General features: G+C 41.8%; 1 protein-coding gene and 1 long non-coding RNA gene across 3 annotated transcripts in view; one reads left to right on the forward strand and one right to left on the reverse strand.

The window, feature by feature from the left end:
* Window positions 1-23,150, forward strand: part of LOC117813357 (glutamate receptor 1-like) — a 100,796-nt gene that overhangs the window by 55,947 nt on the left and 21,699 nt on the right. For both annotated transcript variants that reach the window (XM_034684525.1, XM_034684524.1), the window contains exons 4-15: window positions 2,967-3,151; window positions 6,637-6,690; window positions 6,803-6,961; window positions 8,821-8,988; window positions 9,151-9,255; window positions 10,012-10,122; window positions 10,248-10,454; window positions 10,707-10,922; window positions 11,002-11,125; window positions 11,214-11,361; window positions 14,997-15,195; window positions 15,520-15,767. In XM_034684525.1, the coding sequence (XP_034540416.1) occupies window positions 2,967-3,151; window positions 6,637-6,690; window positions 6,803-6,961; window positions 8,821-8,988; window positions 9,151-9,255; window positions 10,012-10,122; window positions 10,248-10,454; window positions 10,707-10,922; window positions 11,002-11,125; window positions 11,214-11,361; window positions 14,997-15,195; window positions 15,520-15,767 (1,924 nt within the window). The remainder of the gene's footprint in view (window positions 1-2,966; window positions 3,152-6,636; window positions 6,691-6,802; window positions 6,962-8,820; window positions 8,989-9,150; window positions 9,256-10,011; window positions 10,123-10,247; window positions 10,455-10,706; window positions 10,923-11,001; window positions 11,126-11,213; window positions 11,362-14,996; window positions 15,196-15,519; window positions 15,768-23,150) is intronic.
* LOC117813358 lies at window positions 15,528-21,356 on the reverse strand. The gene is made up of 3 exons (XR_004631401.1): window positions 21,255-21,356; window positions 16,757-16,937; window positions 15,528-15,831 (listed from the first exon to the last, which is right to left on the reverse strand). It is a non-coding gene; the product is annotated as an uncharacterized LOC117813358 (long non-coding RNA).

The following is a 23,150-nucleotide window of genomic DNA, read 5'->3' on the forward strand; positions in this document are numbered from 1 at the left end:
CTAAAATCCCTTTTTACAGTGCAGGGTTGGGGACTGAAACCTGGTTCTATGAAGGACCCAGAAACCCCGAAAAGGAATAACATTTGAGCTTATTCATGCTGCCATCCAGTCCTGTGGGTCTTGTGATGTAATATAATTTGAGTCGAGTCATGCCATTTAAATGAAATCACTTTTACATAAACATGTGGAGATGTTTTTGATAAAAGGATAATTCTGGTGGTTATTTTCTTGCAAGGACGGCTAAATGTGTGAAGTTTGGTGAAATTTTACGAAAGCAGAAAATGAGGAGGAGAAAACTGTAAATTTATATCACAAAATAATGTCTTGTAAGGGAGGAACTTGACCTTCATCGCAAAGCACGTGAGCACTGTGCACCAAATGAAATCAGACATCTTTATTACTCAGTTGTTTTTCCAGACGTTTCAAAGCTGATGGCCTGAGGAAACTGCTGGAGTTGCTTTTAAAATCTGTAACTTTCCAAATTGATCCCTTAACAAATAAATCCTGAAGCTGATCCGCTGCTCAGACTGTGGTTTTCTAGGTCCAGTTGACTCTGCTCTGACTCAAAGCAGAGCCGCAGTAAGTGTAGCATGTCCCGGTCCCCCTGAGAGAAAGTGTTTAACATTGATGAAGTCTTTTCTGTTCTTATTTGAGACGTGCTGAGGTAATAAGCCAGGAGGAAGTGTGTGTCTGTAAGAGTGTGTGTGTGTGTGTGTGTGTGTGTGTGTGTGTGTGTGTGTGTGTGTGTGTGTGTGTGTGTGTGTGTGTGTGTGTGTGTGTCTGTGTGTGTTTGACAGGATCTTTGAAGCACCTTCTCCACTGTCTCTCTCTAGTGGTCTTTCTCTCCACTTTGAAGTCTACCTGAATTTTGCTGACTTGTCTTTTCATTGTGTGTGTGTGTGTGTGTGTGTGTGTGTGTGTGTGTGTGTGTGTGTACATCTGTATGTGTGCATCATAAAATGCTGATGTGATTTTTCCACATGTTAGATAATACGATTATGAATCACAGCAAAAACTGCTCACAGATCTAAATACAGTAGCAGAAACACTGAGATGTAGGGAATGTGTAGGGGTGGGTAGTATGGCCAAAACATTCAATCATTATTTTGTCATGACAGACTCACACTCTTATTCACACTTTTTATTGTTGACTGTTTGGAAAGTTTTGGACCGGTAAATTCTAACTTACTCGTCAATAAGCAACTTAATATATGGAACCATAAGAATTGCTTAGCTACATGCACGTTTTTAAAAACATTAGCTCCTCCCCTGCTTCAGCTCTCTGTATCTCTAAAGGGTACCATCATTCACTAAATGCACATCATGCTGTTATGAAGAAGACTTGAAACTACAGATTGAGACCATAAAGGTTTACTGAGGGAATAAATCAGCTCAGGAGGAGGACAATTTTCTCAAAGACTGATATACAATCAGAGGAGTTGCCCCCTGCTGGACATTACAGCAATGTGACCAAAGTAATAGAAGGTAATCAAAGCAATAGAATGAGATCAAAGCAATATAATAAGATCAAACAAATAGAACAAGATTAAAGCAATAGATTGAGATCACAGCAACACAATGAGATCAAAGAAATCGAATGTGATCAGAAAAATATAATTAGATCAAAACAATAGATAGATAGACAGATAGACAGATAGACAGACAGACAGACAGACAGACAGACAGACAGACAGACAGACAGACAGACAGACAGACAGACAGACAGACGGACAGAGAGACAGAGAGATAGAGAGATAGAGAGATAGAGAGATAGATAGATAAAGCTTTATTGTCTGCCCCAGATGGTGGCAGAAATTCTTTGACAGGGCTCAAACAGGCGCATACACTTCACAATGAAGACAAAAACAGAAACAAAAACATAAAGGTCAAACACATACTAAAGACAAGCATCCATATACATAAACAGCATTAGGCTGCAGTGCTTATTTTAAACTGTTCAGGGTGGTTATGGCAGAGGGAATGAAATATTTCTTGTAAATGTTCTTGCGGGCCAGCGGTACTCAATACTGTCTGCCTGATGGCAGCAGCATAAAGGAGTGGTGGAGTGGGTGTGAGGGGTCCTCAGTGATCAGAGTGGCTTTCCTCATCACTGACCGGCTATACAGTTCAGATAGAGGGGTTTGGAGTGAACCGGTTATTTTGCTGGCCTGATTGACAATGCGGGAGAGCTTTGTTTTATGTTTGATGGTAAGAAAGTTAAAGAGGTAGAGACAATAGAAGAAAGATACAAGTAGTAAATTAAATAAAAGCGTTGTCTGTGTGACTCTAAATTGGACCATCATTTACACTACCATGGTGTGTTGAAGAAGACTTGAAACTAGAGATTGAGACCATTGAGCTATTAGTGTTTACTGACGGAATAAATCAGCCTCTCATATCCAGTCTATGGTATCCTCAGATATCGTTGGGAAGTCTTTTTTACCTGTGTGTGGTCTTCCAGGTTTGATGATGAGGTCGTGCTGTTGTATCATGTTTCTGCTGACAGTCTGACAGTGTAAGGTCAGGCGGTGCTGCTTAAATAATGGATTACAGCCCAGGAGAGGAGAGAGATCAAAGAGTCTCCCATCATATCATCATTATCACCCTCAGCACTGATATTTGTTTTCTCTGATTTCAATCATTCCACTTAAACAAAAATAAACTATCACTGTGCTGCGTCTCAGTGTGAAGAAGCTTTTTGAAGTTACACCCAGGCCAAGTCCTGCCCCAGGCAGACAGCACACATCACAAGAGTTTGATTCCTCTATAAAATATAGAGAAGGAGCTTGATACTCAGTGTGAGGAACTGCTGTGACTTCCATCTGCTTCCTAGAATATCACATTATGAAAAGAGCTCAAGTGAGACATTGTGCAGGTTCTGTCCTCCATATGTAAGATGTCCTTTTGAATATATATCCTGAGGTATTTGATGTAAATGCTGATTTACTGTCCTCTCCGTCTCTCAGGTCTGTCGGTGCTGCAGAGGATCTTGGACACGGCGGCAGAGCGGACTTGGCAGGTCACCTCGGTTAACTTGGACACTCTGACAGAAATGGGCTTCATCAAACTGCTGGCCGACCTCGACTTCAAGAAAGACTTTCAGATCATCATCGACTGCGAGCTGGAGCGACTCAACTCCATCCTCAACGTGGTAAAACATCCACATATACCGACGCCAGAGAAATCATCACAAGTTTCAGTCATGTTCATCAGTTAATCTTAACTTTAAAGTCAGCTGGTGCTTCTGTTTCTAGTGGTTTTGACTGTGATGAAGCTGTTTGTCATCATAACAATTCTCTGTCCAAAGGGATCTAACTGTTACTTTGTTACTTACTATGTTGCACAGGTATAAAAGATGCAGTCCATTGTTAAGCAAAATCTTCAATGTGCAGCTGTGTAGCTCTTTCCGTTTGTAACCCTGCAAGGTACGCAGTGAGCACAGCCTTGTGTAACTTTGACAGATGTGAGGCACATTTGTTGTCTTAAATTCAGGAGTGTTTCCAATCGTACCAGCTATACACAAGTCCTATTTACAATTCATGATTACCAACTTATGAGGGATACAAATGTCGCTGCCAGTCCGAGTCGTTATGTGTCCCAGCGTGCTTTGTGCATTGAAGCAGTCGCTTTCATCTTGGAGAAAATACAGTAACACAATAAAACGCCTCTCTCTGCATTTCATACTGCTGCATTGGTGCACAGGTGTACTGGATGCACCCCATGTTCTCGATGACAGTGGCAAGTGGTGCACTGAAAAAGTTTGAGCCAACAGTTCTTGGTGCAAAAGCACTGTTAACTCTAACTGTTAGCTTAACAGACAAGGCCATAACGCACATTGCAAACACGATTATACAGGACTCCGCTCACCTGTCACGTGAGATGGAGGACCGACAGGAATACGATTGACAGTCCATGTAAAACACAAAGCTCACTGGGTAAACCACAAAAATGCAGCACAGGTTAAAGACAAGCTGACCCAGAAACACAGAGACTAAATGCACACCAAGGAAAGGGCAATGAGACACAGGTGACAACAATGAGGGCAGGGCACACAATCACAGAGGAGGGAAAACACCAGAATTAAGTCGTAAGTCTTAAGTCTTGTTTCAGTTGTTTGTTTTGTTACGCCCAGCAGTGACCTCCATGATGAGACACTCCTCCTGTTTCTTATGAATCATGGTTCAACAGTTTAAAAACACAAACTTTGAGTCGTTCTGTCTGTTTTGGTGTTTACTCTCTGCTCCGATGTTCAGAGTAGCAGGATGTGCAGCTGAACATCTCTGCTCTTCCTCTGCAGCTGCTGTGACTGTATTTCCATTTAAATACTCCACTCTTTGATTCCAGCTTCATTGATAATTGACTGTCGGGCAGGAGAACAGAGAGTGTGATTGGAAACGGTTCAGAAAGATAATTTTGCGTTTGAAATTATGTTTTGGAAGAGTTGAACCGGAGGGAGAGAGAGCAGAAGCTGCTCAGTGTGAACTCTGTCCAGAAACCAGACGTCATTCGGGAAACTCCTCTTCCTGCCGAGCTCCAGCTGGCTCACCCTCTCAAGTGTCAGGTGTTGCTTTGAATCTGTAGGTGTTTGGTTTCAGCTGACTTGACTTTATGTTGAAACTATCAGGCGGTGTCAAGCTCGACTGTAGTTTTACTGTGTGGTTCCAAAAGTATCAGGTGGTGCTTTAGATCTGCTGTGGGATGATGCTGAGTAAAACTAAAGGGTTGATTCTCATTACTTTTGGCATATTTACATGTTTATTCCAATGACTACCTGGACCTTTCATAACTCAACATAAATCTTGGTAACCAACCCTTTGCATCACTCAGAGTCTCTTAATGAGACTGTTGCTCAATATGTTTAATTAATTTTTAGTATATTGTTTATTCCTGGCTTCGCAGATAATAATTCTAACTTAAAGATCCATTCAGGGCCTGACTCACAGGAGGATTGCTTCTGCTTATCCTGTGCAACTGTCATGAATTGACTTCATGATAAACTGGCAAGAAGTGCCAAATTCCACTGGATCCGTGTCTAGTCTGTCTCTGATCCATCACAGCAACGGGTTTCTATTCCAGTCAGTGTCTGTGTTAACTTCCACTGGATCTGCTCCGTTGCGTTCTGACTGCATTTCTGATCCGGCGCACCAGAGCCCTCCGGATCAGATACGCAAGACTTCTATTTTTGCCAGATCCCGGAGCATGACTCATAAATCTCAACAGAGCAGATTGAGCGGGACAGGAAGTTAGTCACCAAAACAAAATGAAAACATCCGGTTAATTTTCAGAATAAAACACTCTGTTTTATCACCAGATTGTATTTCACTTAAGTACAAAAACAAACCGTCATGATGAGCGGAGCCAGGCCTGGAGTCAACAGGTCAGGAGTTTTCAGTCGATGATAAAGGCAACATGGATGAGGAGAGGAGGAGGAGAATCCTTGATTCAGTAATTACCACAGGAAATACTCGAACTCGTTTCTCCAGCTGTCCAGCAGCCCTGCTCCAAGAGAGCACGGAGCCAGACTGCAATGGATCAGAAACGGACCGGACATGGATCTGGTGGAAGGCCAACATCAGCTCATTGTCTGTATGTGGGCAGATTTGAGTGCTGTCAGGATGAGAGCGCCCAGCACAGCTCCACTCAGTTCAGCTCAGTCCAGCAGAGAGTGGAGATGCCGACAGTTCATCTCCTCCATTAGACACAAAACAAGAGCAGGCTGCACAGAGCTGCAGAACGTCATGGACAGTTTAATAACCAGGAGCCCAATATGCTTTGTGAGTTGGACTGGTCCATTATTTTATTCATACGTAAAAGTACAAAGAAGGAAACTCGATGGGCATGTGAAGGAGAGTTGCCAAACAACTCACCAGGGACTATAAATCAAATCATTCAAGGTCGGGTCAGTAACATCAAGAAAAAAAAGAAAAAGGTTTTGGCAACAAACTAGATAAATAAAGTTGACAGTTGAAAATACTGTAATTTATTTTCTAAGCAATAAAAACAGGGCTGGATAATTTACAATCCCCATCCTTAGTGATGAATATCACTTTTCTTTCTGGTGTAATGTGAGTGTTTGGAAGGAGAGGAGGAGGTGAACGAGGGGAGGAGAGCTGCACAGAGTTTCCTCCCTCCATCATCTAGAAGTGAGTAGCGTTCAGAGCAGCTGTGTTCATGAACGTTTGCTGACTGGTGCTCATTAGGAGCTGGACCTAAGACGGACAGTGCAGCCAACACCTGCTTCCTCCCTGTCCTCCTCTCTACAGCTGCCTCTCCTCCTCTTCTTCATGACTGTCCTCTTCCCTCTATCTCCATCTCCTTCCCCCCCTCTTTCTTTCCCTCCTCTTCTGCCATCCTTCTCTCTTTCTCTGCATCTCTTCCTGAAGCTGAAGATGGGCAATTAATTCCTCAAAGACGAATCAAGTCTTCCAATTAGCAGCTGTTTTAGAGGACACACACTCACACACACACACACACACACACTCACACACACACACACACACACACACACACACACACACACACACACACACACACACACTGAGAGGAGTGAGATGAATGTGTAATAGATGCTTTTTATCATCATTAGAAACATCAGAAAAATGTAATTAGAATCTCATTTATTCTCTTCTGGCTCAGATTGCAGGTCAGAAAAGAAATTTGAAGAACTACCACTACATCCTGAATAATCTGGTGAGTCCGACTATTTCCTAGAAAGAAACCTGATTGCAGTTTGTCCAGTTAAAACTTTACACACTGATGCATGTGTGTGTGTTTTGTGTGTGTGTGTGTGTGTGTGTTTTAGGGCTTCATGGATATGAACATGACAGAGTTTGAGAAGCTCGGTCCAAATGTGACGGGATTTCAGCTGGTGAACTGGTCTGATCCTGGCGTGGAGAAGATCAACCAGGACTGGCTCGACTTTGACAACAAAGACCTCAAACTGGCCCGCAGGAGACTCAGGGTACACGCACGACGCACGCACGCAAGCACGCACGCATGCACGCATGCACACACACACACACACACACACACACACACACACACACACACACACACACACACACACACAAAGACATCTACACACAAACTTGGGCTCTTGAATGAAAAAGAGATGCTGAACTTGAGTATGAACAGGATTAAGAACTTCTGTGATGCATTTTTAGTTTGTGTTTAATCTGGCGCCCCCTGTGGACAAACAGTACCTCTCATCACTGTGCTAATTTTGTCCTGTAAATGTGTTAATGCATTTTCCAACGGAGTAATCTCCTCCTGCTGTCTTTAAATGTCAGATACCTCCCTCGTTAAGAGCGGAAAATGTGAAAAGGGCTGTTTCCACTGCATACTGTGAATCACTTTGTCCGACATCTGCCTCGAGGTAGAAGTTTCAGACTTTAAATATAACTAGTAAAATGAAATATCTCCATGCCGGTGGTCTTTTTTTTGTGTGAACATTAATACTAATCCAAATGTGTTTCGTAAGAAGCTATGAACTCCTCACAGGAGATTTAAAGTGTAAGTATGTAATTATGATCACCTAATTAGGGCCACTGATAATGTTTTTTGTGCCCATTTTTGGTACAAAACCAATAAAGATATGTTTTAGTGCTCAATGCCTTCAGTGCCAGCTGTTTTTTTTTTTTGGGGGGGGATATCAACTTTGTCCCAAACAATGGCAGGTGGTTGGCTACCGTGTCTAACCTGCACGCAATTTTTTAAAGGGGCGAGAACTGCAGGTCGAGAGTTTCCTTCAGTTAAAGCTAATTTAATGTAACAATGATTTATTGATTTTATCGAATTGTTAGTCTGAAGTTAACGCTTAACTTTTGTCTGTTGGTTTGGGGAAGCTTATAAGGGGACCTGCTGTTGCTCCAAGGCAGGACAACTTCCCCTTTAGGCCTCTATGGATAAGAGGAGGGACAGAAACAGAAAGATAAAAGGGTGGGGAGGAAGGAGGGATGGGGACTGTGAAGAGAAAAGGGGAGGACAGGTTTTGATGCATAAGAGTATCTGAAGAAGCCAGGTAAGGTGTGGTCCTGACTGCATCACTTAAAGCAAACAGATCTAAGGCAAGGTGAAGGGCGCTGAAAGCACTAAAAACAAGCCCTTAAACAAAGCATGCAAAGTAAAGAAAGAAGTATTTCTGCAATTAAACAGTACATGTCCGTTTTTTCTGATTACATCTGAGGTTTTCATAAATATAAGCTATAAGCATTTTTTATTCAAGGAGCGTTTATGAAGGAGAAGATATAAAGTGAGCGGGAGGTCAAAGTGGATTGGAATCCTGATGGGGTGAGCAGGGTTCAATTTTGCTTTCACAACCCACTCACTTTATATGAACCTGCTTATTACCTGGCTTCCAGCTAAAGATATCAATGAGTTAACTCTAAGTATTGGGGAATTGGTTGTTGGTTGCTTTGTGTCCATCTTCCTCAGTTTGGTTGATGTATTTTTCGCTCAGCTCCTTGTGCTTCCTCCTCTATACTTTTCTTTGCCGGTAAGCGCTCAGCTATTAGTTTAAGTCATGTGTTCTCCAAATAATTTAAAAGTAATACTGAAACCTTTTCTCCATGTTGTTTATTGGATTAGAATGCTAACAGAGAATAAGGTTTTTGCCACAGTGTCAACAGGTAGAGGTTAAATATGCTGGACTGTTTTGGTTGTATTGATTTATTTAATTGAGTGATGGTCGTCCCTGGAAGCACTTTACTGTAGAGAAATAAATCACCATTGTTTAGGGGCCTCTATTTGAAACAGACTAAGCTGAAGGTCATAAGATAATACCTTTAACGGCTCTCTGCTTATCCTCACTCTCGTCCTCAGTACACAGGAGCTCTGACCTACGACGGCGTCACTGTCATGGCAACAGCATTCCAGAACCTACGGAAGCAGAGGATCGACATTTCTCGGCGCGGCAATGCAGGGGAGTGTCTGGCCAACCCTCCTGCTCCGTGGGGTCAGGGCATCGACATACAGAGAGCCCTACAGCAGGTGAATAATACACACATAACAGCAGCCATGCATTTGTGAATTATGGTTCTAACAGAGCATGTGCAGTCATCGTAATGTGTGTGTGTGTGTGTGTGTGTGTGTGTGTGTGTGTGTGTGTGTGTGTGTGTGTGTGTGTGTGTGTGTGTGTGTGTGTGTGTATAGGTGCGTCTGGATGGGCTGACGGGCTGGGTTCAGTTTGACGAGCGAGGACATCGGACCAACTACACCCTGAATGTGATGGAGCTCAGCCACACGGGGTCTAGGAAGGTACTGCTGCTTGTTGTTTAGTTAGTTTGACTCCAGCAGAAGTTTGCTGCAGAGTCGCAGGAATCTACAGCTTTTCACCACATCAGCTCGTTTCAATAATTAGCTCCCTCTCCTCTGATGAACACTGTGATTATCAGTGAAATCAGCTGCTGCAGCGCTTGTTTGGTTAAAAACCTGCAGACTCACGGCTTTCTTTAAAGCGCCATCAGACAACAGAGCGACACTCAATGAGTTATCCTGTAATCAAGAGGAACTTCATTATGTTTACTTTGTAGCTTTGAGATGAAACAAAGTTTACCAGCCACAGAGTCTGGTGTCTCATCTCTGTTGAACACTGGAACCAGAAAACCTTCTGTTCCCGCTTACCTGGTGGAGTTAAGGTGAGATGAACGAGCAGTACCCAGAAGTTAAAAGAGGACAGAGAAGTAAAGGTGATATCAGACCAAACAGTTCTGGGGACCTTTGAATTACTTGTATTGCTCCTCCATATGTCACCAGCCTGATTTGCATAATCTCCACAGGACTTCAGGCCTCGATGGAAATGCAGACAACAATGGGCCAAGGGAAGCATTTAGTTTGTGAAGAGTAGTTCCTGGAACTAAAAGTTCTGGTTGCAAAGCACCTTTAGAAAACAGTAGAGTATAGGTCCTTTGCATTTGTGTGCATCACTCTTAGAGTTAGCCTTATCCACGTTAAAGATAGAGCAGCAAACTTAGCGGACAATGTTTTTTGTGTAACTCCGCTGTGTGTCTTCAGATCGGCTACTGGAACGAGAGGAGAGGCTACGTGAGCACTGCTATCTACAAACCGGTGGTTGAGGAGTTCTACGGTCTGCAGAACAGAACGTACATTGTCACCACCATCCTGGTTAGACTTTCATCAACATATCTGCCTGTTTCTTTTTATTTCCCAGACAAACTAAAGCAGATGATTGACAGCTCTGTCCTTTAAATCCTGACGTCTGCCTGTAAACACCATCTGTGTCCGTGCAGGAGGCTCCCTACATGATGCTGAAGAAGAACCACGAGCAGTATGTGGGGAATGAGAGATACGAAGGTTACTGTGCTGAACTGGCCTCCGAGATCGCCAAGCATGTCGGCTTCACCTACCGACTCGAGCTGGTGGGAGACGGGAAGTACGGAGCCAGAGACGCTGAATCAAAGATGTGGAACGGGATGGTTGGAGAGCTGGTGTATGGGGTGAGCGAGAGACTTTAAACACATAGAGGGATGATCAGAGCTTGTTCCCCTACTGTTTGTGAGAAGTCTGCCTGCTTTAAAAATTCATTTTCCCTTCCTTCTTTTGGTAAGAACATAAAAGTTAGTTTATTTTGACAGGAATGCATCACTTGCTTTCTTTGAGGGTGTGCATGGATGTTATGTGCTCTCACCACTGACAAACATGGCAGTGAACATATCTCCAACAGTTTTAAAATCCGTCTCTCACTACAGAAAGCTGACGTAGCGGTTGCCCCACTGACCATCACTCTGGTTCGAGAGCAGGTGATCGACTTTACCAAACCCTTCATGTCTCTGGGAATCTCCATCATGATTAAAAAGCCCACCAAGTCCAAACCTGGCGTATTCTCCTTCCTCGACCCACTGGCCTATGAGATCTGGATGTGCATTGTGTTCGCCTACATTGGCGTCAGCGTGGTGCTCTTCCTGGTGAGTGTGTTCATAAAGTGTGTGAAGAGCTAATGAGTGCATCTTGTAATGTCAAAGCCTGTGTCTCTGTGTCTCTCAGGTGAGTCGGTTTAGTCCTTATGAATGGAAAGGTGATGAGTCTGATGATGAAGATGAAACTCTGCCCTCTTCTTCTTCTCGGCGAGCTCTGCCCACTTCCTCCTCTGAGCTCACTCACTCTCCGGGTATCTCTCATCATTTATTTTGCTATTATATATGTTTTTTGTAACCAAACAGGGCGGCTGTTACGTTTTATTTTTCTACTTCTCTCAGGATACTCCCAGGCTCAGGTCCAGAACCAGAACCAGAACCAGCAGAAAGAGAAGGAGAGTCCAGAGTACACCAATGATTTTGGGATCTTTAACTCTCTCTGGTTTTCACTTGGGGCCTTCATGCAGCAGGGCTGTGACATTTCACCAAGGTCAGACTCCTGCTTTAACATACCTCGTACACAACTCCAATACTTTAATGAAGTACAGTTAATAAATCTTCCTGAAGTATTTCAAAGTTCCGTTTTTTTTGTTTTTATACTCACAGTGAAAATCGTGATTTTTGATTACTCCCCTCGCTTAGAATATATCGACAAAGACACTTTTGATAAAAGCTTAACCTTTCAGCTTAACCCAGTCTCTGGATTCAAATATTTTGGTATTGCATTGATCACATTCTATTGCTCTGATCTCATTGTATTGCTTTGATCTCATTCTACCTCATTTTCCTAATGAGCTTATTGTCGCAATCCCTAGTATCAAGTTGTCTTCACCACAGCATGATGTTTACTTAGATGATCACTGTGTTTACATTCACTCATACTTTAAATTCTACACACCTGCAGAATAAGTTATTCAATTCTAACCTCTAACTGGGAAAAAAAACGTCGGACAAAGGGTTCCTCAGAAACAGAAGTTCAATCGCAGACCGAGATACAATCATACATACAGTACGTACTGTACATACAAAGCCATAGCATCATATAGTACTTATTAATGCAGACGTACCATCATAAACACACACACACACACACACACACACACACACACACACACACACACACACACACACACACAAACACACACACACACACACACACACACACACACACACACACGCATGCATGTTTAAATGAAACGCGTACAATCCTGTGTGACATGCTGCCGGGTTAGCTGTATGTTACTGCTGTGTGAACGCCTGAGGCACTTTCTATTCTGGATCTGCAGAGCTGAGTGTGTGTGTGTGTGTGTGTGTGTGTGTGTGTGTGTGTGTGTGTGTGTGTGTGTGTGTGTGTGTGTGTGTGCGCACATGTGTGTGTGTGTTAGTATATTATTTGATCTGTGTGTGTATAGTTTTGTTCATATATTCAGACTGGTTAATGTATGCAGGAGTGTGTCACTGAATGTGGCCTTTTCAGTACTAGTACTCCTCATAACCTCATTAAAGCGCTGTTTCAGTCAGAGGTCCTCTTATACATTACACACTGTCACTGAGCACAAAGGTGATTCACTGCTTCACCTTTTAACTGTTGGAATAATCTGAATGTATTAGTGATAGTTCAGAGTTCAGTGGTTGGTTAGTTGGTCGTTTGATGTTTGGTTGTTTGGTTTAAAGGTTAGTTGGTTTGTTGGTTGTTCAGTTAGTTTGGTGATTTATTTGGTGGTTGGTTAGTTGGTTGTTTTGGTGGTTAGTTAATTGCATGATTTGGTTGGTTGGTTGGTTGGTTGGTTGGTTGGTTGGTTGGTTGATATGGTGGTTGGTTTGTTAATTGGTTGGTTAGTTAGTTGATTTGGTGGTTGGTTGGTTGGTTAATTGGTTGGTTAGTTGGTTTTTTGGTTAGTTTAATTATTAGTTGGTTTGTTGGCAATTGTATTGGTCAATTTGATGGTTGGTTGTTCAGTTTAACGGTTAGTTGGTTTATTGGTTTGTTGGTTGGTCAGTCGGGTGGGTCAGATGGTTGGTTGGTTGGTCAGATGGAAAACAAAAAAGTGAAAGACCAAACATATTGATACCACTTCATATACCACACCAACAATAAGGGTTATTTTTCCTCATTTTTAACAACACACTTTTCTGCTCCAGAGAAGCCATATTTCATGTTCACTGCTTGTTTTCATAAATGATGCTCCTTCTCTTCACTTCCTCTTTATGTCACTCAACCTCTGCTGCTCTCTCCTTTACTAATAGTAGTTCAGTCAGACAACTCACGTTTACTTAAGATAAAGTTTATTGCAGCATACAGTATTGTGTTTGGCGTATGGGCTACGAACCTCATTACTCATGATAGATTATTTAAATGCAGACATTTAGGAGCAATGAGATAGGATTAACCCCCCTCGGAGCCTGCAGGTGGATGCCAGGGAGGAGGTGGGTACAAAGTTTACACACATCACTGAGCAGGACAGCAGGAGCACTTGCAAAGCAGAGGCAGAGACAGGGAGACCTGCAGCTTAAATAGACTGCCAAATGAGAGGATGTTGAGATCAGCTGATAGGGAGGATGATGTAGCATCAGTGTGAATGAGCGCAGCTCAAGTTGTCTGCCTGAACTATCTTGCAGGCGGTGCTCCATTTATGGGTGGAAAATTTTACTTGACTTGATTGATTTTATTTTTTTATCAACCTTTTCTAACTTTTTTAATTACCACATAAACTTAACAGAAACTACATTTCAAAATATGTGTATTGATGAGAATCAAATGGTTTGGGCTTTTGACAAACCATGTTGTGAGATACAGGTTTGTCTATCTCTGCCCTGTTCATGCTAACACAATCCAAATGTGTGTGTGTGTGTGTGTGTGTGTGTGTGTGTGTGTGTGTGTGTGTGTGTGTGTGTGTGTGTGTGTGTGTGTGTGTGTCTGCGTGTCTGCGTGTCTGTGTGTGTTTTAGTGTTATATGTACTACACAGGGTCACCTTTAGACTGCTTGTGCCTTGGGGACTGTACAGTATCTGTGTTTGAATGTGTCGATGTATGTATGTGTATTTGATGCTGATAGGATGTATGGACGCTTGTTAGTGTTTGCTGCTTCCCTGCAGGCAGAGCCACCCCTGCTTCTTTATTCAGCCTCAGCTGTCAGCCTACACCTACTATAGGAAATACGAATTAACAGTAACTCCTATTATTGTCATCAGATCAGACAACCTCACATATGTGTTGCAACCAATCAGGTCTGTTGACTAAACTGACTTCAGGCTCCTGGGTAAAGTAGCATGACTTTTAATGGCTGGATGTTATTTTTACTGACACAGCTTGTTCTCAAATAACTGGTTGGAAATGTAAAACTTTTTAGTAATATTTACTCTTTTTTTATACTTTGGGTTTTCGGTTAGTTTTCTTTAGTCAAGTCAGGTTAGTTTCATTTATACAACAAAATATTGCAATTTTCCCTCCAAGGTTTCACAGTTTTGTCTTAAAGAAAAGATGAAATGCATAACAGTAAAACACCTAAACTAACAGAGTCAGAGAGATGACTTTGTCTTCAGAAAGGTTTCTGTTCTTAAATTTGCAGGACCAAAAGATCTATCGTGAAATGTTTCACCAATCATTTTATGATGAGAGAGCATTTTTATTTGACACTATCCTGGGTAGATAACAATAAAAAACAAGCTGGTTCTCTGCTTTGAATCTGTTCATTTCAAGGCTTTGAATTGTGCATTAGAGTTTAATGTAAAGGTGTATTTCATCTGCATAGACTGATACTTGGTCGGTTATGTTTGATGATAGAATCATGCAGACACATACTTTTATTTAAACTTCTTTCTTTAACTATTCACACCATGTGTAACATTTGTATACCTTTAGATTTGTATTATATTTTATTATTCATTTACTTATTATTATTTTTTTCCTATTTATTATTATTATTATTATTATTATTATTATTATTATTATTATTATTGTTCTTGTTGTTCTTGTTGTTCTTGTTGTTCTTGTTGTTGTTGTTGTCAGCTGATGGTTTGATCCCCTGTGACTCTTTACTAGTTGTAATGAACCCTCCAGCAGTCCGTGTCTGTGATAACTTTTTCAATAAACATCTTCATTTTCCTGCTCTCCAATCTCTACAGGTCTCTCTCAGGTCGAATCGTGGGAGGAGTTTGGTGGTTTTTCACCCTCATCATCATCTCCTCCTATACAGCCAACCTGGCAGCCTTCCTCACTGTGGAGAGGATGGTGTCCCCCATAGAGGGTTCAGAGGACCTGGCCAAGCAGACGGAGATCGCCTACGGGACCCTGGACGGAGGCTCCACCAAAGAGTTCTTCAGGGTGAGGACAACTTGATACTTCCTGGTTTCAGTCTACCATATGTTTGTCCAGTTAACGGTCCGGTCAGTAGGTTAGTAGGTAGGTAGGTAGCTTGTCACAACATTTTTTAGATTCAAAAAGAGCTCAAGGAAACATGCCCAATCTTTTAGTCCTGATACAGTTTGTGAACAACATTTTTGTAAACATACTTCCATTTTCTTATTGTGATTTTCTGAGACGTTTGTTCAAATTAAAGGTGGAAACTTATTTCTATAATTGTACAACTTTGAACAACATCCTCTTTACATAAGCTTTTGTTGTCTTTACTGTCCGCTTCCATCATAGAGGTCAAAGATAGCAGTGTTTGAGAAGATGTGGTCGTACATGCGGAGTGCCGACCCCACTGTGTTTGTGAAAAACACCAATGAGGGAGTGATTAGAGTCAGGAAGTCAAAGGGGAAGTACGCCTACCTGCTGGAGTCCTCCATGAACGAGTACATTGAGCAGAGGAAGCCCTGCGACACCATGAAAGTGGGAGGCAACCTGGACTCCAAAGGCTACGGAGTAGCCACGCCCAAAGGATCACCTCTCAGGTACACTCTGAACAGGGAACTGTCAGTGTGGGGTTAATGTTGGTGTCCTGTTCGTCTGTTTCTGCTGAAAGTTAGACCAATCAGGGATAGGCTTATGCAAACCTAATTATAACCAAAATATCATCCACACACTCATTTATTTCACTGGGCTGTCTTTTAAGAAGACAGTTTCTTTCATAGATTTTGTTTTCTTAGCTTTAACTTTAAATGTACTGAACCAGGTGCTGAGGTACGGACTCAACACTTTGAACTGAACAGTTATGGCATATTAGGACTCCAGACTTATGACTTTTAAGGCCTAGAGGTCTGGTTTAAATTCCATTTTAAAATCAGTTATTGAAGTTAACGTTCTATAGTTTTATCCATGAAAGTGTTGAATGTAGATGTATTCATTGAAATAAAATGTTTTCTGTGACTGATATTTTATTCAGTCTAACAGTATTAGCTTGCTAACACCAATGCTTCCCCAGGAACAGCATTTGAACCACTTTAAAGCTTGAATTAGATCAAGTAATGATGCCAACGACCGTAACCGCTGCTCATAAAAAAATTAATTTACTTACAAAAGTTGTTTTGACAGCAAAGAAAACTTGTCATTGTGAATCGACCGATAGTCATCTCATTAATTGTATCTGTGTTTTATTTAACAGAACACTGATAAACTTAATTGAATAAAAATGGGTTACTTTGCCTTCCGCTGCTAGTGTAACTTTCCCCTATGTGTCTATCTCAACTAATGTCCCGCCGACAACACGATCTGATTGACCAGATGTCACTGGACTGTGTGACACAACTGTACTATTACTGATTAATTTTGGTCTCATGAAATATTAGTAACTGGTATCAGTATTGGCCCTGGAGAACCAATATCAGTCAAACCCTATTCAGGACAGTTCCAGCCCGAAAAATCTATCGTCATATCCCGTGTAGTGTGTCATAGTGAACGACAATCTCTCGACAGAAACTCTAGTGCGTTTGATTTTTCTCACCTCTTATGATGTGCTCCATCACGTCAATGTTGTTAACCAGTGAAGCACAAGGGTCAAGTCACGGCACAAATCTGTGGCTCTGTGGTCGCCTAATCTGACACGGTGACCATCGTGACAGACAGATAGACAGACCGTGTAGTCTGGCCTTGTTGTTTGACTGACGATGACCTGGTTTACCCTCCTGAAGAATATAGAGCAAACAACACATAACAAATGCAGCCACAACACATCTTCTTAAAACTTTATATTCAAACTGTTTGGTCGAGTTCAAAGAGCTCATAGTGGACAACTAACATCACGGGTTAATTTTAAAACCTGCTTACTGTCTGTGTGTTTGTCTGTCACCTGTCTGTCTGTCCGACTGTAAGTGTCTTAATCTGTCTCCCTGTCTGTCTTGTCTCTCTCTCTCTTTTGTCTGTTGTACGTCTTTGTCCATATGTGTGTTTATCTGTCTGTCCGTCTCAGTGTTTCCGTCTGTCCGCCTGTTTCTGATCTGTCTGCCTGTTTACCTGTCTGATGTCATGTAATCTGTTATGTTACGTCTGCCTGACTGCCAAGCTGCCTGTCTGTCTGCCAGAATACTGACAATACTGCTAACATCCAAACATCCATCCATCCATCCATCCATCTATCCATCTATCCACCTATCTATCTATCTATCTATCTATCTATCTATCTATCTATCTATCTATCTATCTATCTATCTATCTATCTATCTATCTATCTATCTATCTATCTATCTATCTATCTATCTATCTATCTATCTATCTATCTATCTATCTATCTATCTGCATTGCTGGTGTCAGATAAACAAAAACTCAAAAATGACTCCCAAATTCTGCTCTTACTTTTGGACTGCTGATCAAACCAAAACTTCATACCCCTAAAGATCAAGAAATTGACACTACCACCTCATATTTACAGCACAAAAGCAAACAGAGCACTTCCTAAAAAGCTTAGACTCAGTGACCGCCTCTGTCAGGAAAAACAGTCTATGTGGAGAGCAAAAGCAGGAGGAACACAATCCAGCGTAATGACACCACAGCTACCATGGTTGGTAATCTGAGGAGGATTTATTTCTCTCTATAAACAGATTTCTGCATGAAGAGCAGCTAACAATCTGTTCTAGATCAAACATTTACACTGAGACACAACTCTGCTTGATGCTGTGTCACTAAAGACAATCAGCGTTTAGATTTCCTGAATTCCTGGAACGTACCATCAGAAATGATGGAACTACACCTCCATTCAACAAACAAACATTGTAAAAGTAGTTTTCTTCTTCTCTTGGGGACAGACCAGACAAAGCTTTTTACTTTCAGCTAAAACTAACCTGTGATTACAGATTCTGCATAAACATGTTCTGTATCTCAGGGTCTTGATTTTAGTCTGAAAAGTGTTGCGGTCTCTGTCTGTAGTCTGAGTAGAATCGACCAATCAGGTATCAGCAGGCTTTGGTGCCTGCAGGAAAAACAGTCAGTATGGAGAGCAACAGCAGGTGTTCTAGAATTCTGAGGAAAAAAAAGTAACATTCCGAGAAGAAGGCCTTAACTTGAAGTTGTTCATTGCTAAGTTTTGGCCATATCAGAATGTCAAAAAATATCTATGTCACTGCCAGAGACACACAGTATATCATGTTAGACAATGGCTGATGGTTCCAATATTGAGAAATGTTATGAAAAACTTCACCATCTATTTTCCATGTTGCCGAGCGAGACAAAAATATATATATATATATTGAAGCAACGACAACCTACGGAGCCCCTAAAGTGACATGTGCAGAATTTTTTTTTTGGATGAGATACTTTCACGTGAGCGCCAGATACTTTCTCGTGCGCTACCAGATACTTTCTCGTGAGCACCAGATACTTTCTCGTGCGCACCAGATACTTTCTCGTGAGCGCCAGATACTTTCTTGTGAGCGCCAGATACTTTCTCGTGCGCTACCAGATACTTTCTCGTGAGCACCAGATACTTTCTCGTGCGCTACCAGATACTTTCTCGTGAGCACCAGATACTTTCACGTGAGCGCCAGATACTTTCTCGTGCGCTACCAGATACTTTCTCGTGAGCACCAGATACTTTCTCGTGAGCACCAGATACTTTCTCGTGCGCACCAGATACTTTCTCGTGCGCTACCAGATACTTTCTCGTGAGCACCAGATACTTTCTCGTGCGCACCAGATACTTTCTCGTGAGCGCCAGATACTTTCTCGTGCGCTACCAGATACTTTCTCGTGAGCACCAGATACTTTCTCGTGCGCACCAGATACTTTCTCGTGAGCACCAGATACTTTCTCGTGCGCACCAGATACTTTCTCGTGCGCTACCAGATACTTTCTCGTGAGCACCAGATACTTTCTCGTGCGCACCAGATACTTTCTCGTGAGCGCCAGATACTTTCTTGTGAGCGCCAGATACTTTCTCGTGCGCTACCAGATACTTTCTCGTGAGCACCAGATACTTTCTCGTGCGCTACCAGATACTTTCTCGTGAGCACCAGATACTTTCACGTGAGCGCCAGATACTTTCTCGTGCGCTACCAGATACTTTCTCGTGAGCACCAGATACTTTCTCGTGAGCACCAGATACTTTCTCGTGCGCACCAGATACTTTCTCGTGCGCTACCAGATACTTTCTCGTGAGCACCAGATACTTTCTCGTGCGCACCAGATACTTTCTCGTGAGCGCCAGATACTTTCTCGTGCGCTACCAGATACTTTCTCGTGAGCACCAGATACTTTCTCGTGCGCACCAGATACTTTCACGTGAGCACCAGATACTTTCTCGTGCGCACCAGATACTTTCTCGTGCGCTACCAGATACTTTCTCGTGAGCACCAGATACTTTCTCGTGCGCACCAGATACTTTCTCGTGAGCGCCAGATACTTTCTTGTGAGCGCCAGATACTTTCTCGTGCGCTACCAGATACTTTCTCGTGAGCACCAGATACTTTCTCGTGCGCACCAGATACTTTCTCGTGAGCGCCAGATACTTTCTCGTGCGCTACCAGATACTTTCTCGTGAGCACCAGATACTTTCTCGTGCGCACCAGATACTTTCACGTGAGCACCAGATACTTTCTCGTGCGCACCAGATACTTTCTCGTGCGCTACCAGATACTTTCTCGTGAGCACCAGATACTTTCTCGTGCGCACCAGATACTTTCTCGTGAGCGCCAGATACTTTCTTGTGAGCGCCAGATACTTTCTCGTGCGCTACCAGATACTTTCTCGTGAGCACCAGATACTTTCTCGTGCGCACCAGATACTTTCTCATGCGCACCAGATACTTTCTCGTGAGCACCAGATACTTTCTTGTGCGTACGAGAAAGTTTCACATGCGAACCAGATACTAAGTTAGCACTGGAGATCAACCAGTTTCGATCTAAAAATGACAGTACAGCAGTTAGTTGAGCTGTATTTCAACCTTGGGCTGCCTTATAAATATATCACGGCTTTGCTTGCACGATCGTCACCACTTGATTGTCTCAGAACGGCACCTAAAACGGATTTTGAAGTCTTACGGTCTGTTCAGGCGTAAGGGATACACATATGGAGTCAGAACTGTCTCATAAATCACAAATGCAAACAGAAGGATTCACAAATGTATTTCAACTCACACACAAATGTATATCATTCTATAAAAATGTAAAAACAAATCCACAAATTAAAAAACAAGATTCACAAACGTATTGCTGATTCACACACAATTATTTATTATTTTATATATATATATGTAATAAAAATCCACAAATATACGATACGTTTGTATCTTATTACATTTAGACAAAGACTAGTCGATATCATTCCGCATTTAGGCAGTTATTTAATGAGGACTATGTTTGATCCTTTGTTACAATGGCTAGCCTATCTGTTGACTTCTCACCCAATTTACAATCGTTTTATCCTCACCCCGTTACTTTACAACCTCTCAATTTCTTTTTTATCTGCTGAAGACAATGAACAAGAGGTTAGGTTATTAACTCTGAATTATTCATTGGTAGTTTAACTGTATACAAATTGAGTCATTCTGAAATTGCTTGGTGTTGAAGTGGTTTTGTGTTAGCTGTAACTAACATGGTTCATCTGGACGGAGAGAAACTATTCCTTATTGAGTTAAAATATGAATATTACTGAAAGCAGAGTTTGGGAGATTATTTTCTTACCTGACAGCAGCATTGAAAAGTTATGTTTTCACTTCTTTGTTTCAGACATCAGTGAACATTGTCCATGTTTTTTATCAGGTGTTCTGTGAGAGAACATCTCGTTCTCATTCTTACTGCTTTACATCAGCATTTAAAGCCAACCCAGAGTCCAGGATGGAGAAATTACTCCAAAAATGAGATTAGAACACGCTGAATGTCATCACTGTATGTTCCCCTGTGGTATGAAATTAATCGCTTGTCAAAACGTTGTGTGTAGCTTCAGAAGACGCCAGTCAGTGTTACACATACCACAAAACACGCCAAAATATTGACCTTACATTCTGTTCTCACCTTTTGGCTGCTGTTTTCTTTGTGTCTGTGCATAGAGTTGCAAATATGGAGAGCAAAATCAGTCACCATTATTGAACAAAGAACAAGAAGGTTTCAGCTTTTGGTATCAGTTGCCAGGCAACACAGTCATGTCAAGCTACTTAAATACTTAACAGCAACTGAGCATATTTAGGTCTAACTGTACAGACTCTGTACTCTGGGTTGACCGGCTCTCTGTACCAACAGTTAACAATGTCATGTACCACCAACCACCACCAGATGTACCTAAAGAGTCACTGTTACCCAGACAAACAATGAATGCGGTACTGCTCTTGGTGGATCATTTGGAGAGTATTGTTCCCAGAAGACAATGTTAAAACTCAGGTTACTGAAGTTTGACGATCAGCTGTATAGAAAGATGGAAGATGCGACTCCACCTCCTCCTGTTTTACAAAAGTAAAGTCAAATGACCCCCAAAGTGAGTAATGACAGTATTTGGAGCCAGGGTCTATGCTATAGGGATTATTTGAGCTGTGATATTGACCTCCTAATCCCTGTGCAAGCCAAAAACACACATTGAACCCACAAATAATCTCTGAGGTCCAGTCAACAGCGTCTTGTGTGGGTTTGAAGCAGACGCTTACGGTTAATGACTCTTGCGTTGGTGTTTGTTAATTTTCCTCTCACCATTCCTCCGCTACTGTGATAATCCGGTGCGCACAGCACCTCAGAAGCCTCATTGGTCAAAAGAGCTGTCAATCATGGCTTGGTTTTATAGCATCAAATAAAAAAATCCAATTGAATTAAAAAGAAATAACACTTTGACTAACAAAGACCATGTTGAATTTTAATTCTAAAGTCAGCAGAGGGAGCTCCAAGTGTTTTGGCTTCACCCTTTGGCGGCTGTCATGTCATCCATCTTTATTACACAGTCTATGGCCATTCCAGTCCAGATGAGATCATCAAATTCTAACTAATTTTTTGTCCTTTGATATGATTATTTAATTTAAATCATTGATGCTTAATTCACCTTGAATGATGGAGATAGTAACTGATCAAAGTGAGAAAGACTTCACCAAAGTTCAACGACAACTTTGAGAAATGTTGTTTATTTTTTAACGACAGGACAGTGTCAGTGACCTCATCCTAACTTCTACAAAGAGGGTACCTAGATGCATATCATTTTGGAATTTGTGCACATTTCATCTGGACTGTGTGATTTCACACAATGTACTGAGGAACAAGAACTCCTTTTAACTGTGGCTGTCATTGCATTAACCAAATTAATCCATCAGATGTAACTACTCGTTGGCTCATCGTAAACCATTTTATTGATACATGTTTCTTCAGCCAACAACATCACTGCTACCTTTTACGATTCTTCAGCTTTGATCTTTACTGGTATGTAAAGCAGAACAACAGGATATGTTTTTTTTTGTCTTTTAACGTAATGTAAGTGTAAATGACAAATTTCCCTTGTGATTGCATTTGGCGTTACATGCCACTAAGTATTTATACACAAACATTTGACTGTTGTTCCCGCTTTATGTTTCAGTGTATGAATGGAAATCCATGCAAGGGTTGGATCAAGGTTTGCTGTGCAGTAGTCAGTTATCAGACACATGTTTTTCAACTCAGACCATATTAAAATGTTGTTTTCCATCTTTGGATTCAGCTACAAACCCTCCGGCTGATCACTTGGTCATACACCAGCTAAAGAAGAAATACAAAATCGAAGTCATGAGGAGAAGCCATCGATGTACTCCTCAATCCTCTTTAGTCCCTCTAGAATCCCCATTCAGTCTGAAAGCAGGGGACTCCAGGGGTTCCCAAACTTGTCTTCAGTGCCCCCCTTTGGGAGCTGAAGATATCTACACCATTATACACCATCAGACACATCCTTCGCCAACACATTCC

Source organism: Notolabrus celidotus, chromosome 5 (assembly GCF_009762535.1).
Source record: "Notolabrus celidotus isolate fNotCel1 chromosome 5, fNotCel1.pri, whole genome shotgun sequence".
Taxonomy (NCBI): Eukaryota; Metazoa; Chordata; class Actinopteri; order Labriformes; family Labridae; genus Notolabrus; species Notolabrus celidotus.